Below are 18,336 nucleotides of genomic sequence, written 5' to 3'. Positions count from 1 at the left end.
TGTCACACATATCTTCAAAGTGACCCCTGTTCATTTTTCCAGCAAAATCATCAACTTTCCTTCCACCAACACATGGGTCAAAGGCACCAACACAGTCTATTACAGGTTTCTTCAATGCACTTTCTGATATTGCATTACTTTTCCCTTGTAGCTCCTTTTCTTTATCTGAACTCCACATGGAATGTATCTCAAGATCACGCTCAAACTTCTGCCACCTGTCTTTCACCAGTTCCATTTTGGAAATATTCCCTGAAAGGCACTTGAAATTCATTTTCTTCACGTTTTCACCAACAGCCTTAGTTTTCTCCACTAGGTGGTGTTTGCTTTTTTCTCCAAGCTTTATATCACTTGCTTTAGTTTTCTCCACTAGGTTTTCAGCCTGAACTGAGAAATCATCACATTTCTTACACAGCTCCTTTGTTTGCTGAAGTTCTAATGATACATTTTTCCAGTGCTTGAAGTTTTTGAAGGAACTGTTTAATCCAGAGGGGTGCTTCAAACAACATGTCATCAAATTTCTGATGCTCACTCAGGACAGACCCCAAAACACTGATCCTTTTATAAACTGCATCAGGCACACTATCCCCTCTTTGGGACAGATCCTCTGTTGCCTGTAATTTCTCTTCAAGTTCTTCCAACTGAATCTTCATCTCTTCTACTTGCTGTTCTAAGGCTCGCTTAGACTTTTCTAGCTCCTGAACGCTTTTCCCAACATCATCCTTGGAGCTGACTACATTTTCCATTTCTCTACGCAGCTGTTTTTTAACTCTTTCTAGTTCAACCTTACACTCTAGAGCTTCCTCCAAGGAGCAAGCCAAGAACAGGGCTTTGCTCTCTTTATCACGCGCCTCCGTTTCTGCACGGTCGTGTTCTTCTGCATATTTTGCAGACACAGCCTTCTCCTCACCAAGCATCTGATCAAACTTCTTTTTCACATCTTCAACATTCTCTAATGAATCAACGCTTTCTTCCATGTGTTTTTTCATATCCGCTATCTGAGCTTTCAATGTTGCGACTTGCTCTGATAGGTTTTTCTTTGCTTCCTTCTCCTCTTTTAATTGTTCCAGGACGCCATTTTTCTCATCTTCCATTTGTTTGAGCTTTGTGCTAAAACTCAGCCTTTGACACCTCTCTTCCTGTAAGAGTTCCTGAGCGTCTTGCAGCTGCGATTCCAAGATAGAGAAATCTTTGGCAATTTCTCTAGATTTGCTGTCTGCTTGAGAAAGCTGATTTGTGACATTGTCCAACTCAACCTGCAGTCGGTTTGCCTTCTCTGACAGCTTAACACACAATCGGTCACCTTCTGACACTTTGACTTGCGATTCCTGCAGCTGTGCCTGTACTTTTTTTCTCTTGTGTTCAGAATCTCCTTTTCCCTGCATAAGAGCCTTCACCTCATTGGCTAGTTTCTGGCAATGAGACTGTAATTCTGCCACACAGACTTCTTTCTCCTTTAACTGCTGCTGGACAAGTTGGGCTTCATCTTTCCAACTTTCACAGTCCGTACGCAATTCATCTACCACATTGCTCAAAGTGGTGAGCTCATACACAGTACTCAGTAATTTAGCCTCTCTCTCATTTTTCTCCTTGTCGCTGAGAGACAATGTCGTTTTCAGAGAGACATTCTGTTTCTGCACCCCCTGCAGGTCTATTTTTGTAGCTTCCAAAGACTGAAGACTTTTTTTCAGCTGATTACGCAATTCCAACATATCACTCATACTTTGCTCCTGCAAAGTCTGAATTTCAATTTCCTTTTCCATAAGGATGGTATCCTTCTCCATTATAGTCTCTCTACGTTTTTGTAACTCGGAAAAAAGAAGAGCAGTGGATTCTTCCCACTGTAACACCTGAGCCTGCAAGTTTCTATGCTCCATCCTAAGCAACTCCAGGGCCTGTTTCTTTTCTTCCATTTTCCGTTGCAAGGCATCCAGCTCAGCCCTGCACACATACTCGGTTTCCTCCAAACCGATGGCCTCCATTTGCTGCTGGCGTCTCTGTTTCCAGCCTGCCATGCTCTCTTGGTGAGCCTTTTGTTGAGCTGCAAAGCTCCGCTGAAAATCCGCATTTGCCTCAGTGTTGCTAGGGACAACAACCTTCCTCTTTAGCAGATTCTGTTCAGGCATGGATGGGGCTCGTTCAGGCGGTAGCATCCCCTCCATCCATAGAATCTGGTCTCTCATTTCAGCTAGCTTTGCATCTTTCAGGCGCTTTGATCGTCCCATCTTCAATAACTCCACAATAAATTTTTCACAGTCCAGGAAAAAAATTTTGAGACCACTGTCTCTTTAAAGCCAGGAGCTTTTCTCTCTCTTGCAGGATCTCCTTTCCTGCACACACAGTTTGTGCAGTCTCATGCACCAGACAAAGTTCATCAAAAATTTTGAGACCACTGTCTCTTTAAACAAGTAGTTTTTCTCTCATTCTGGATTTCCTCTCCTGCACACATAGATTGCAATCTCATGCACCAGACAAAGTTCATAGAACATATGCACTTCTTTGCAGGGATCTCTGCTTCTGCCCAATGCATACCTCCACCATATGTGAGGGGATTCAGCTCGGTGGCGGGTGTGGATGACCCTTTGGGGGAATTCGTTACACAGGGAGATAGCCGAGAAGTGGTTGCAAACAACAGTTTGGTTTATTCATGCAATTTTCTTCACACAAGTGCAAGCGTCAAAAACATCCAAAATAAAAAAAAAAACGCAAAATAAATCCTTGCCACTGTGGGCGGCTACCTTCTCACATACAGGAACCTACCTACGGAGTCTGTCTCCAACCTACTGTTGGGCAAACTTTGCTGATCCTACAGCAGACACTCAATAGTCCATTTATTTTCTCTTCACACAACAAAATGTCCATTGAACATGTCCTTTTTCCTCTTCACATTGAACATGTCCCTTTGCTTGTCTCTTCACATAGCAACCATTCCTTTGCTTGTCTCTTCACATAGCAAACTGTGCATTTATTTCTTTCCACATAGAAATAGTCCAAGACCTCACCTTGAGTAGTCTTCACACTTTTTACCCTCCTCAGCGCACATCGATCCAGGAGGTCTTCTCCCATGCTCACACAGCGTCGGGAGGCACACATCTGACTGTCCTCCTCTCCCCAGCTTTACACAGCGTCAGGAGGCAGGAATCCTTCTCCCAGGCTTCACACAGCATCGGGAGGCACACATCTGACTGTCCTCCTCTCCCCAGCTCACACAGCGTCAGGAGGCAGCAATCAATAGACTTCCTTTGGACAAATTATAGAGGCCTTAACTTCCTCATTCCGAACAGCTGAAGGCCTTTCAACTTCCTTAAGCCAGTTCTGGCTACCTTTGCAGCCGACACCCTATAGTGATTGGTGAATTTTCTAAACCAGGTGGAAATGTATCTCCTGTCTGTGACTACATCCACAGATTTACCTGACTTCCTGTCACAATATATACCCCTGTACAGAAGTTCACATGTTTTGCCTGCCTCCAAAGAACCCAAAAAAATTCCCAAAAAAACGCCAGCGCCAAAAAAAAATGCCCAGGTGTGTTTTTGCAGCAGGCGTTTTTTTGGGCATTTTTTTGGGGTCTTTGGAGGCCGGCAAAACATCTGAACTTCTGTATAGGGGTATATATACACAGACACACTTATATATATTTTACACATACACATATATCGGTGTGATAGGAGCGTAACCATATTGGTGTTAATTATTTCATTAGCGCAAGTAGTGTTCTGCTACTTTCACACCTATATATGTGTATGGGTATATAAACATATAAGTGTGTGTGTATATATCCCTATACAGAAGTTCAGATGTTTTGCCTGCCTCCAAAAAAATGCCCAAAAAAACGCCTGCGTCAAAGAAAAAACGCCCAGGTGTGTTATTGCAGGGTTTTTTTGGGCATTTTTTTGGGTTCTTTGGAGGCAGGCATGACATCTCAACTTCTGTATAGGGGTATATATACACACACACTTATATGTATATATACCCATGCACATATATAGGTGTGAAAGTAACAGAACACTATACTTGCGCTAATGAAATAATTAACACCAACATGGCTCCGCTCCTATCACACCTATATATGTGTAAGTGTAAAATACATATAAGTTTGTGTGTATATATACCCCTATACAGAAGTTGAGATGTCATGCCTGCCTCCAAAGAACCCTAAAAAATGCCCAAAAAAACCCTGCAATAACACACCTGGGCGGTTTTTTTTGGCGCAGGCGTTTTTTTGGGCATTTTTTTGGAGGCAGGCAAAACATCTGTACTTCTGTATAAGGGTATATATACACACACACTTATATGTATATATACCCATACACATGTATAGGTGTGAAAGTAGCAGAACACTATACTTGCGCTAATGAAATAATTAACACCAATATGGTTACGCTCCTATCACACCTATATATGTGTATGTGTAAAATACATATAACTGTGTGTATATATACCCCTATGCAGAAGTTCAGATGTTTTGCCTGCCTCCAAAGACCCCAAAAAAATGCCCAAAAAATGCCTGCTGCAAAAACACACCTGGGCGTTTTTTTTTGGCGCTGGCGTTTTTTTGGGCATTTTTTTGGGTTCTTTGGAGGCAGGCAAAACATCTTAACTTCTGTATAGGGGTATATATACACACACACTTATATGTATGTTACACATATATAGGTGTGATAGGAGCGTAACCATATTGGTGTTAATTATTTCATTAGCGCAAGTATAGTGTTCTGCTACTTTCACACCTATATATTTGTATGGGTATATATACATATAAGTGTGTGTGTATATATACCCCTACACAGAAGTTCTGATGTTATGCCTGCCTCCAATAACCCCCAAAAAATGCCCAAAAAACGCTTGCTACAAAACCGGTAAGGTGTGAAAATAGCAAAGCCATATCCCTGTTCTATAAGTGACATAATACAAACAATATTTTTTTTATGGTTCTGGACATGCTACAGAGCTGAAACTTCACAGGTACACTTTTTAGACCCCACAGACACTAAATCCAAAGTCAAAATAAAAAAATCTCATAATTGGCTTTCTATCAAAAATGACAATTTTTAAGAACTTTTTTTTGTGTGATTAATAGTCCCTGGGGCATGACCCAGAACCCTAGGCACTTTTTAGGGGCAATTATTTGGTTTTAGGGCTTCAAAATTGTGTTTTTTGATTACCGAAGTTCGGGTCCCATTGATTTCAATGGGGTTCTGAAATCCGGGCCGAACTTTTCAAAAGTTCGATCATCCCTATTTCTAACACATAGCATGTACACAGCAAAAATGACACCCCAGAATACATTCTGCTACTCCTCCTGAGTATGGTGATACCACATGTGTGAGCAGGGCCGGTGCTAGACTATTTTACGCCCTAGGCGAGACCAGCTACTTGCGCCCCTCCCCCATAAAAAAAATAAAACAAAAAGGGAAGGGTTTAAAAACTCCTCTATGTCATATTCAGTGACCCTGATCTGATGGTTCCTCCATGTAATTCTTTCATACCCAGTGACTCCCATATTCCTCCATGTCACACCCGGGGACCCTGATGTCCCCTATGTCACACCCAGGGACCCTAATGTTTCCCCATGTCACATTCTGAGACCCCAATATTCCTCCACGTTGTGCTGTCATACCCACTGACCCCGATGTTCCTCCATGTCACACCCAGGGACCCCAGTGTTCCTCCATGTCGTGCTGTTATACCCAGTGACCCCAATGTTCCTCTATGTCACACCAGGGGCCCCTGATGCTCCTCCATGTCATACCCGGAGACCCTGATGTTTTTCCATGTCACACCTGGGGACCCTGATGTTCCTCCATGTCACACCTGGGGACCATGATGTTCCTCCATGTCACACCTGGGGACCTCAATCCCCCATGGCATACCAAGGGGTCACAATTCCTCATTGCACACCTGGTGACCCCGAACCCCTGTTACACTCCTGACCCCTATCCCCCATGTCATACCTTTATGACTCCGATTCCCCATGGCACACCTGGTGACCCCAATTCTCTTTCACACCAGGGATCCTCCATGTCATACCCAGGGACCCTGATCCCCTGTTCTGGGGACACTCACTGGGCAGTATGAAGAGAGTGGCCCGCACTCTGCCCTCCTTCACTGTGATCCTGCTAAATTCCTTCTCCCAGGAGGCTCCTGGACCACAGTGCTCACCACAGCTCCAACTGGCTCCTGTTGGAGGGAGAAGCAGCAGTCAGAGAGCACCACACATCCTTCATCACCAACCTCCTCAGACCATTCCGGTACCTCGTCGCTTCTGCTCCAGTAAAGGTGCCGCCTTCCAGTGCCGAGCTCCGGCTCAGGTTCAGCTCTCCTCTGCTTAATACTGACCCAGGGAAATGAACAGCTGCCCACCAGCTCAGTGTAGAGAGTCACGTCCTGCCCAGGGTTTAGGCCGCTCAGCTCCAGATGAAGAGGATCATTATGCAGGCAGCACTCTGGTGGGCTCCCTTCCTGCCTCTTGCCCCCCCCAACAATGGTGGAAATCCAGGGCCTGGCATCTTCCTCTGTCCCTTCTTCATCCCACACTGCCGCACCTCCCCTCAGTTTCCAAGGATCATTCATGATGGAGAGAGAATGCTGACTCGTGGCTGCGGCCCTAGGTGACAGTGCGCCCTAGGCGGCTGCCTAGTTTGTCTAGTGGAAGCACCGGCCCTGTGTGTGAGACTTTTACACAGCCTGGCCACAAAAAGAGACTTAACATCCAAGTAGCACCTTCAGGCGTTCTGGAAGCATAAATACACATAAAACTTTCTTACTACCCATCACACTTTTGAAGGCCCTAGAGCATCAATACAATGGAAACGCCCACAAAATGACCCCATTTTGGAAAGCAAACACTCCATTGTATATTCTATGAGGCATTATGGGTCATTTGAACATGTCATTTCTTACCACAAGTTTTTGGAAAATGTGGGAAAAAAATGAAAACCAATTTTTTTTACACAAAGTTGTCAATTTATAGGATATTTCTAACACATAGCATGTACATAGCAAAAATGACACCCCAAAATACATTCTGCTACTCCTCCTGAGTATGGTGATACCACATGTGTGAGACTTTTACACAGCCTGGCTACATAAAGAGACTCAGCATCCAAGTAGCACCTTCAGGCGTTCTAGGAGCATAAATACACATATAACTTTTTGACTACCTATCACACTTTTGAAGGCCCTAGAGCACCAAGACAATGGAAACGGCCACAAAATGACCCCATTTTGGAAAGCAAATACTCCAACGTATATTCTATGAGTCATTAAGGGTCTTTTGAACATATCATTTTTTTCCACAAGTTTTTGGAAAATGTGGGGAAAAAATGAAAACCTTTTTTTTTACACAAAGTTGTCAATTTATAGGATATTCCTAACACATAGCATGTACACAGCAAAAATGACACCCCAAAATACATTCTGCCACTCCTCCTGAGTATGGCAATACCACATGTGTGAGACTTTTTTACAGCCTAGCCATATAGAGGGGCCCAACATCTAAGGAGCACGATCATGCGTCCTAGGGACATAAATCACACACATAAATTCCTGACAACCTATCACATTGTTGAAGGCCCCTAACACATAGCATAATACATACCAAAATACATTCTGCTGAGCAAAGGATAAACAGAAGATTACCTGTGGTTTTAGCAGTGCAGTGGTCCAGGCAGCAAGCAGGAACCTAGATAGCGACAGTGAAAGGATTGAGCAGGCAGCAGGCAGGAATACTGTCCATAGTCAGTACAGGCAGAGATATTGTCAGCACAGCCAAAGCATTGGTCCAGGTAGTAGGCAGGGATATAGTCAGCAGCAGCAAAAGGATTGTCCATGCAGCAGGCAGAAATACTGTCCATAATTAGTACAGGCAGCAGGCAGAGATATGGTCAGTACAGCCCAAGTATTGGTCCAGGCAACAAGCATATGTTCCATAAAAAGTCCTGGGTCAGTGCAGGCAGGGATTTTATCAGCACAGCCAAAGTATTGGTCCAGGCAGCATCAGGACCTTCAAGCTTAGGGCCTCGGTCGGGAAAGAATAGGGACAGTGGTAGAGGCTTCTCCAACCCAAATCGCTTTGAAGCCTCTGGACTCCAGACCCTGTTCCGAGATTACAAACCCAGAGAAAACCAAAAACTGGTTTTCTCATATCAGAACACTATATTCTGAAGCCCCTCACAAAAGTGAAACCCCCTGTGTCATTTTGAATCCCACTACTACAGTAGCAGGGCAAAAGATCAGTCTAAGGGGCAGGCAAAAAACATGGTTGTAACAGGCCGAGGTCAGTGCAGGTAAAAGGCGGAAATAGACGGTAGGCTAAGGAATAATCGATAAACTGTCCAGGGTCAGTTCAAGTGAAAGGCAGAAACATGGCGGATAAACAATGCAGACGGCAGGCAGAGGCATAGTCGATATACAGGCCAGGGTCGGTTCACATGTAAGGAAGTGATATAATTGGTTGAGGCAGCGGGAAAAAATTCAGCACAAATATTGAAAAAGAGGAAATGGCAGTCTGATTGAAATATGGGCTAAAAGTTTAGGGCAGCGTGATAGATTTTGAAGCAATCTCCGATGCATAGGCCAGGTTGGGAAGGACATTGGTACAATGAAAACTGGTGTCTTTCTTAATTCCTTTTCTGCTACTCACCGACACCTTTTTGTCTTCTTCTGGTCTCTGATGGTGGGATATGGTAAGGGAAATGGCGCTCATGAAGTCTGCTGACACAATTGGAACGAATGCTTTCTGGGGGGATCCTTGCTGGTAAATCAGGGCAGTGGCAATATCTTCAATAAACTGGAGGAAGGGGATTGGTGTTATTGTTGATATTTGATAGGTGACAAATGCGTTGTACATGACCAAATGGAAAAAGTAAACTGCAACTTTTTTGTACCAAAAGAGGGACTTTCATGTCGGGAGATAGGGCTGCAGCATTTGAATATTTTAAATCCACCCCCCATGTACTTAAGGCTTGCGGATTCCCCGTTTTGTAATGGAGTAGTGACAAGACGCTGTGGGAAGCCCTTCTGGGTTTTTCTTACTGTACCGCAGTACAGGTACAGGTGGCGGAAAAGGGGCAAACTGGTGTAATAGTTGTCCATATAAATGTGGTACCCCTTTTGCATCAGTGGAAAGGCTAGGTCCCAGACAATCTTCCCACTTATTCCCATGTATGTTGGGCACTCAGGGGGCTGGAGCTTAGAGTCTCTGCCTTCGTACACGCGAAAGGGGTACACATACCCAGTTTTGTTTTCACATAGCTTGTTTAGCTTTAAGCTGTACCTAGCCCTCTTGCTGGGAATGTACTGCTTATATCCCAGCCGGCCTGTGAGATGGACCAGTGATTCGTCCACAGCGATGTTTTGGTCAGGAACATAAACTTTGGTAAACCGTCTAGAAAAGAAATCAATTAGGGGCGAATTTTATAGAGTTAATCAAAATTGGGATCATCTCGGGGAGTGCACTGCGAATTATCGTTGAAATGCAGGAAGCGCATTATAATATCATAGCGGGACCTGGACATGACCGATGAATAAAGTGGCATATGGGGGATGGGTTTGGTGGACCAATGGGAATGCAACTCGTTTTTTTTGTAATCCCCATATTGATGGTAAGGCCCAAAAACACTTTTAGCTCTTCTAATGTTAGGGGTCTCCATTCAAAAGGACGGGCATGATATGAGGTGGGGTTGTTCTCTATGAACGGTTGGGCAAAAATATTTGTTTGGGCCACGATGCCTTGAAGGAACTCAATAGGGAAAAATTTATTTAAAAAATCAATCAGAACAAAATTTTTGGTGTTGACCTGCAAACCTGGCTGTGCTTTGAAGGGGGGGATTGTAGCTGACCCAGAGGCCTAACTTCTTCCTCCTCTGATTCAGTTCCCAATGTAAAGCCTTCAAATGGCTCAAATTCTGAACCAGATTCAGAATTGGTTTCGGCATCGGACAGTGAGAGCTCCCCGCTGCTCTCATCCGTCAGGGTTAATAATTGATAGGCCTCTTCGGCAGTGAAAACTTTTTTGGACTTGAACATGGTGGCTGTATGAAGGGTGACAGGTACTTTGCTGGGCAGGTGACAGGCAGGTGACAGGTACTCTGGTACTGATGAGCAGGTGGAAGGTATTCGGGTACTCTGATAGGCAGGTGACAGGTACTCGGGTACTCTGATGGGCAGGTGACAGGCAGGTGATAGGTACTCAGGTACTGATGAGCAGGCGGCAAGTACTCGGGTACTTCAGGCGGCAGGTACTCTGATGAGCAGGTGGAAGGTACTCGGGTACTCCGATAGACAAGTGACAGGTACTTGGGTACTCTGATGGGCAGGTGACAGGCAGGTTATAGGTACTCAGCTACTGATGAGCAGGCGGCAAGTACTCGGGTACTTCAGGCGGCAGGTACTCTGATGAGCAGGTGGAAGGTACTTGGGTACTCCGATAGGCAAGTGACAGGTACTTGGGTACTCTGATGGGCAGGTGACAGGCAGGTGATAGGTACTTGGATACTGATGATCAGGCAGCAAGTACTTCAGGCGGAAGGTACTCTGATGAGCAGGTGGAAGGCACTCGGGTACTCTGATGGGTAGGTGACAGGTACTCGGGTACTCTGATGGGTAGGTGACAGGTACTCGGGTACTTTTGTAGAGTTTTAATACTACAATAAAATACAAAATGAACTGATCAAAAATGTGTACAAATACTAGATCTATAGTTCTTTTATTAATATAAATACACAGCAATTTCAACTAGCAGCAAGAGGGTCGCTGGTTCGAATCCCAACCACGACACTACCTGCCTGGAGTTTGCATGTTCTCCCTGTGCCTGCGTGGGTTTCCTCCGGGTACTCCGGTTTCCTCCCACACTCCAAAGACATGCTGGTAGGTTAATTGGATCCTGTATAAAAAAAAAATAAATTGGCCCTACTGTGTATGTATTTGAGTTAGGGACCTTAGATTGTAAGCTCCTTGAGGGTAGGGACTGATGTGAATGTACAATGTATATGTAAAGCGCTGCGTAAATTGACAGTGCTATATAAGTACCTGAAATAATAATAATATCTAGAGTGCTATTATTATTTACATACAAGATCTATGGTTCTTATAATAATATAAACTCAAGACTGTTTTTTTTTTGTGTTATGTTGGTAAAAAACATTGTTAAAAATGTTCTGGAAAACAGGATTCATGCAACACATAACTGTTGCACATGCAGCAGTGATGCATTGCATGTCATAAACATAAATCAAGGCATGCTGTTCTTATAAAGGAATAAATAAAGGCTTCTTGCACCTTAACAGGCATCACTGCTGCTTTGAAAGGGGGAGAAAAAGGAGAAGAGTTTTCCTTAAGGTCAACACAGGACAACTGGGTATAAAAAGGGTATACTTTATTAATTAAATTCAACACCATTCCAAGGTAACCAACACCATATAAAAGACAACGTTGTCTGTTAAAAGCAACACTAGAGGAAATAACATAGCTGTGCATGCATAACCTAAATGAACAGTTGATAAACAATTATATATCCTGGATCATGTGACGATTTCAGCTTACTGGTACACCAGGACAAGTCTCAGTTAGGTGCCAACTCACTTTCAGGAATAATGATGCACAGTCTGTACGCAGGTAACTGCAGTCTGAAGAAAACACAAAAAGGCACTGTGATATTAGTCATAACATAAGTCCTTCAGCTGATCAAATGATAGAGAAGGATTTGACTCTATTAATCTGCTGTCAGAATGAACACGCAGGCTGGTTAAAGAATGCAAAACAGTATCTGTGTTTCACCCTTAGCAAATATCAGTGAATCTTCTGTGACACAAGAAACAATCCTTGTTTAATTCATTAACGGGTGTACCTGCTAGGCTGCTTGAAGCCCTTACCTGTTTCAGTAGTCCGCAGTAAACTCTGCTTACTGGTGCTTGTCCAAGCCGGGAGATCTCTTCTGTTTATTTGTATGCAGCAGCACACCATATAGGGCATGTAGCAAGCGGTCACTCAATGGTGACATGTGAGCCTGCGACCTCCGGTCCGTTTGGATATAGACACCTGTGTTTCCTCAGTGGTCACGTGTAAGTGACGTAATGCTGATGCGTTTCACCGGCCTATCATCGCCGGTTTCTTCAGAGCTGCAGTTACCTGTGCATCATTATTCCTGAAAGTGAGTTGGCACCTAACTGAGACTTGTCCTGGTGTACCAATAAGCTGAAATCTTCACATGATCCAGTATATATAATTGTTGATCAACTGTTCATTTAGGTTATGCATGCACAGCTATGTTATTTCCTTTAGTGTTGCTTTTAACAGACAACGTTGTCTTTTATATGGTGTTGGTTACCTTGGAATGGTGTTGAATTAAATTAATAAAATATACCTTGTTTATACCCAGTTGTCCTGTGTTGACCTTAAGGAGAACTTTTCTCCTTTTTTTCCCCCTTTCTTAGTATGGTTACAAGTCAACGGACTGCACCTTAGCTATTGCTTCGGTATATGGGTTAACAGGTTAAGGTACTGGTCATAAGACTTACCCTTGTTTTATTTGGGAAATTAGGTGTGATACCTCATTTATTTATCACTGCTGCTTTGCAACACTAAAGTCCATAGTTTAGTTCTCATAAGAAAGTTCATATGTTTTGCACATACATTTAATACCTTAGGTAGACGTATCACTGACATCTAGCACTAACCAACCCTGCCATTCATTTTTCCCGTGTCCAAATCAGGTTGCAGTTAAGAACCATGGTTGATGTCTTGTCTATGATCTATACAATTGAGAAAATCAACAATTCTACTATTTTGGAAGGAATCAAAGTGGGCTATGAGATCTATGACTCATGTTCTGACTCCCTCAAAGCTGTTCAGTCAACACTGAAACTACTGCCGGAAATCTTTGCCAGAAACAACTCAATGCAGTGCAATGGCACAGAGGATATACCTGCCATTAAAGCCGTTATAGGGGAGGTGTTTTCAGAGACTTCCATCACCATAGGAAGGATACTGAGCAGTTATTTCATACCACAGGTAATTGTTTACTTCTTTTTGTCACAAAAGGCACCCAGTGCATGGATGGTGATGATGATATTGATAGCAATAATTACGATAATGATGAAGAATATGATCAAGTAAAAACTTCAATAGTAAATATAGTTGAGATTATGACCCAGTAGGGGTTTAGGTAGGAAAAAAGGGTATTTATATTAGGTTTTAATTTTCATTCCAGTGATCTGCTAGAGGGTGGGAGGATTTTTTTTTTGTCTGGAGTCAGGCTTTAAAACATAAGGAAAGCACATACTGCCTGAAATTTTGAGAAGACCCCTTCTCCAGTCTTCATAGACTACACATCACATGGCCAGCAGTGAAGATAAAATATGTAAATCCCCTTCATACAATGCTGTTCCATTGGGGTGTGCTACTGCCTACATGTTTTACATGTAGGCAGCCATTTCATCAAGGGTGGGCTGCCAATGAAACAAAACAGACCTGCTCCTGTTTTTAATGCCTTAAACCACAACATCAGGCATGTGCATTGTGGTGCACTTAGTGTGAGGCTGTTGGTGCCTACTATACTTGTGCACTGGGATACCATTTTATATGAATGATACTGCAAATAATAGCAAAGAATGCCTTCCATTCAGTTTGTGGTGAAAGGCACATTCCTGAAACACACATGTTTGAAGTGGACCAAAGGCTAACAGTATAATATAATCCTAATTATCTCTTTCCCATGCTAGCTAAACCCCCTTGCATTTATCTTAAATTAGGGGTTGATCTGATCCAGGAGCCTGCAATATAACCAGTGATGCTCTCTGCAGGCTTCCAAGAAGACAGCTTTTGTATTTGGGCCGAAAAAAAAGAACCTAGTATCCCTGGCACTCTGTACCCTCACATCACAATGTCGCTCATCACCCAGCATCCCTACAACTGAAATCCCCTGCACCTTTGACTTCTTACCTTCCTGTCTGCCAGCACCGTGACATTTCACCCCTCTGCACCTTTCTGCCAGTTAGGGACTGCATGTGCCCCCTTTGCTCCCCCTTACCACCTTTGCAGAGACATGCAGAGAGCAGCCAATGCTGACCTTGAAGTTCTTGGACTGTCTGCACACCTCCTCCCTAGTGCAGCCAGTAGAGGCCAGTGTGGGTGTTATTAGTGAAGGAGTGAGGAGGTGCACACTTCTGGGCTGAGAGGAAGAGGGAAGCCAAACACAAAGATGTCCACCACCTCTTTTACTATGGAACCTTTCCAATGCAACAGACATTTTTTAGAAGTCCAGCATCATTTCCCCAACTAAGGAGATTTCCTCACACTCCCTGTTGTGTTTACAGGACAAGAAAAGAGAGGAAATCTTCCTAATAGACACAGATGGAAAAAAAATGCACAGATGGTTTTAACCATTCCCTAAACTATTTAAAATGAAAAAAAAATATTATTTCTTCCTTGTTCTTACAGATAAGTGGTGCATCAACAGCTGATGTTCTAAGTGATAAAATGAGGTATCCATCTTTTCTTCGTACCATTCCTCGAGACTACTATCAAACCCAAGCAATCCTGGATCTGATCAAAACATTCAAATGGAACTGGATTGGAATCATTGCGAGCGATGATGATTACGGGCGTTCTGCTCTTGATTCACTAAACTCCCTCTTTAAAAAGAATGGAATATGTTCAGCCTTTTTGAGGACTGTTCCATCCAATGTGAATCATCCATCCTTGAAGAATCGTTTAAACAATCTTATCAATGATCTTAAAACCAGTGTAACAAATGTGGTAATTGTCTTTGCAAAAGGCCCTGTTGTAGTTGAGCTATTAACAGAAGCAGTCCATCAGAATATATCTAGAACTTGGATTGCAAGTGATAGTTGGATCAACTCCAACCTAGTAGCCAGGATGGAAGGTATTGAAAGGGTGGGCACAATATTTGGATTCACATTTACGGGTGGTTTAGTTCCTGGACTAGAAGACTATCTTAGAAACCTTTATCCCTCTGGAGATGGAACAACAAATGAGTTTCTGTATGAATATAAAACACTACGATTTGGATGCACAGAAGAGTATAAAGAATATCTAAAGTGTTTGAATTCAACTTTTAAAAATTGCCCTGTTCCTGAATTAGAGGTAGACAAATCTCCCTTAGCCTGTATGGTGGAGAATATCTCTCTACAAAATGATGATTATTTGGTACAGAATATAGAATTTGGTACAGTATATTCCACATCCCTGGCTGTTACAGCCATAGTTCAAGCGCTGAAGAATACGGTCTGCAGAAATGGAACTTGTGACAAAGATCTCCAAGTCTCACCGAGCGAGGTTGGTAAATCAAACATAATCTATGGGATCCTATTTATCCTTAGACTCAGAAAGCATTACAATTTGACATTGGTTTTAATCTTTGACAACCAAAAACTTAAAAAAAGTTGTGCCCTTTGATATACAGTACTTTAATTTGTAAACAACTGAACAGTGCATTGTAGAAGAAGTATCTCTTTATCAAAAAGAAAAAAGGAAAATGTAATTTTAACTTTTATTGAGTAACAACCGACCATTGATCCTGGATTGAGGAATATATTTTGGTTATATTATTAATGTAAGCCTGGCTCTGTTTTTCTATACTCATTATGACTAAGGCAGGCCATAGACAGAGCAAATTTCTTTCCTGCAACACAGACAGTGTTGACAGGGGAATCCCTCCCGCTGAGCTATTGTGTTCTCCTGGTGGGGAGGGGGAAGAAATCCTAGCCGGGAGAACACAGTGATTATTGCTAGTGGCTATACAATAATCGCATGTAAACACAAGTAGGTTGGCTGTACCCATGTTGATTGATTCATCAACATGGGTACATTTAGCCTGCCCATACATGGTTCAAATCTCGGCCGGTCCCTGCTAAGATTCAAACTGTCTATAGCCAAGTTAAATAAATCCTCCCAATCTCACTCATTCAATCTGGGCCAAAAGGTGGAAATCATAGGGTCAGTGCACCTGCACATTGCCATTGTACATGCAAACAAAATCCATTTTAGCCAGGAGACCCAATCTTTGCCTTAGGTGCCAGAGGAGCTTGTCCCAGCATTGTATTAATTAATACAGTATTTCACAAAAGTGAGTACACCCCTCCCATTTTTGTAAATATTTTATTATATCTTTTCATGTGACAACACTGAAGAAAAAACATTTTGCTACAATGTAGTGAGTGTACAGCTTGTATAACAGTGTAAATTTGCTGTCCTCCTCAAAATAACTCAACACACAGCCATTAATGTCTGAAAACAAAAGTGAGTACACCCCTAAGTGAAAATGTCCAAATTGGGCCCAAATAGCCATGTCCCCTCCCAGGTGTCATGTGACTAATTAGTGTTACAAGGTCTCAGGTGTGAATGGGGAGCAGGTGTGTTACATTTGGTGTTATCACTCTCACTCTCTCATACTGGTCACTGGAAGTTCAACATGGCACCTCATGGCAAAGAACTCTCTGAGGATCTGAAAAAAAAATGTTTGCTCTACATAAAGATGGCCTAGGCTATAAGAAGATTACCAAGACCCTAAATCTGAGCTGCAGCATGGTGGCCAAGACCATACAGTGGTTTAACAGGACAGGTTCCACTCCGAACAGGCCTCGCCATGGTTGACCAAAGAAGTTGAGTGCATGTGCTCAGTGTCATATCCAGAGGTTGTCTTTGGGAAATAGGCGTATGAATGCTACTAGCATTGCTGCAGAGGTTGAAGGGGTGGGGGGGTCAGCCTGTCAGTACTCAGACCATACGCCACACATTGCATCAAATTGATCTGCATGGCCGTCGTCCCAGAAGGAAACCTCTTTTAAAGATGATGCACAAGAAAGCCCACAAACAGTTTGCTGAAGACAAGCAGACTAAGGACATGGATTACAGGAACCATGTCCAGTGGTCTCATGAGATCAAGATAAAGTTATTTGGTTCAGATGGTGTCAAGCATGTGTGGCGGCAACCAAGTGGGGAGTACAAAGACAAGTGTGTCTTGCCTACAGTCAAGCATGGTGGCGGGAGTGTCATAGTCTGCGGTTGCATGAGTACTACTGGCACTGGGGAGCTACAGTTCATTGAGGGAACCATGAATGTCAACATGTATTGTGAAATACTGAAGCAGAGCATGATCCCCTCCCTTCGGAGGGCAGTATTCCAACATGATAATGACCCCAAACACACCTCCAAGACGACCTCTGCCTTGCTAAAGAAGCTGAGGGTAAAGGTGATGGATTGGCCAAGCATGTCTCCAGACCTAAACCCTATTGAGCATCTGTGGGGCATCCTTAAATGGAAGATGGAGGAGTGCAAGGTCTCCATCCACCAGCTCCGTGATGTTGTCATGGAGGAATGGAAGAGGACTCCAGTAGCAACTTGTGAAGCTCTGGTGAACTCCATGCCCAAGAGGGTTAGGGCAGCACTGGAAAAAAAATGGGGGCCACACAAAATATTGACACTTTGGGCCCAGTTTGGACATTTCTGATTAGGGGTGTACTCACTTTTGTTTCCAGCAGTTTAGACATTAATGGCTGTGTGTTGAGTTATTTTAAGGGGACAGTAAATTTACACTGTTATACAAGCTGTATACTCACTACTTTACATTGTAGCAAAGTGTAATTTCTTCAGTGTTGTCACATGAAAAGATAAAATAAAATATTTACAAAAATGTGAGGGGTGTACTCACTTTTGTGAGCTACTGTATATGTGCATCAAATTTGGACCCTCCCATCTGCATGTTTCAGCAAAAATTGTGAAGTTTTGAATTATATTTAATTATTTCTGCTGGCAGCACAGTTAAAAGTTTTCTACATTTTGAGTCTGGATGACATGGTGGCATACACATTAGCTTCAGGTGGTGGTGGTGATGTTGGTGAAATAGGAAGCATGGAACTTCCCCTATGTGTCCATGATTGGGCCAATCAGCAGGCCTGAACACTGTCATGTGGGGGTTCCAAGATGTCTATCTGCTGTCTAAGGTCTAATACCAGCTGACATCAAAGCTTAGACAGACTTGAATGATGTAGTGGAAAGGTGGCTATGGTGTGTGGCTGGGTAAGTATATAAGCCTGGGCTATGTGGGCTATTGCCCTGAATGAGCAAAGTGACATTGTCTCTTTAAAAAAGTAGGTATTGTGTGTATATATTCATAAATTGCCACCTACCAGCATAGAACTGGGTTTCCCTACCCCACCCTCTCCTTCCTCATACAACTAATTCCACACAGCCTGTGGCTGTGTTCTTATTTTTGTTTTTATTTAGAGAGGTGGCCTTGTACTTCAGCTCAACTGACTGCCTGCTGCAGGAGGCAAGAAAGCCTTTTCATGGATTCCAGGGGATGTTAGGGATTATGGG

General features: G+C 43.1%; 1 protein-coding gene across 1 annotated transcript in view; it reads left to right on the top strand.

Moving 5' to 3' along the window:
- LOC309549554 (G-protein coupled receptor family C group 6 member A-like) overlaps window positions 1–18,336 on the top strand; it is a 92,461-nt gene that overhangs the window by 51,426 nt on the left and 22,699 nt on the right. The window contains exons 2-3 of the mRNA XM_082249912.1: window positions 12,711–13,008; window positions 14,437–15,294. Of these exons, the coding sequence (XP_082106038.1) occupies window positions 12,711–13,008; window positions 14,437–15,294 (1,156 nt within the window). The remainder of the gene's footprint in view (window positions 1–12,710; window positions 13,009–14,436; window positions 15,295–18,336) is intronic.

The sequence above is a fragment of the Pelophylax lessonae genome (genome assembly GCF_965119305.1).
Source record: "Pelophylax lessonae genome assembly, chromosome: 3".
NCBI classification, from domain to species: domain Eukaryota; kingdom Metazoa; phylum Chordata; class Amphibia; order Anura; family Ranidae; genus Pelophylax; species Pelophylax lessonae.
The sequence above is the reverse complement of the archived record's forward strand: the minus strand, read 5'-3'. Positions and strand labels throughout refer to the sequence as shown.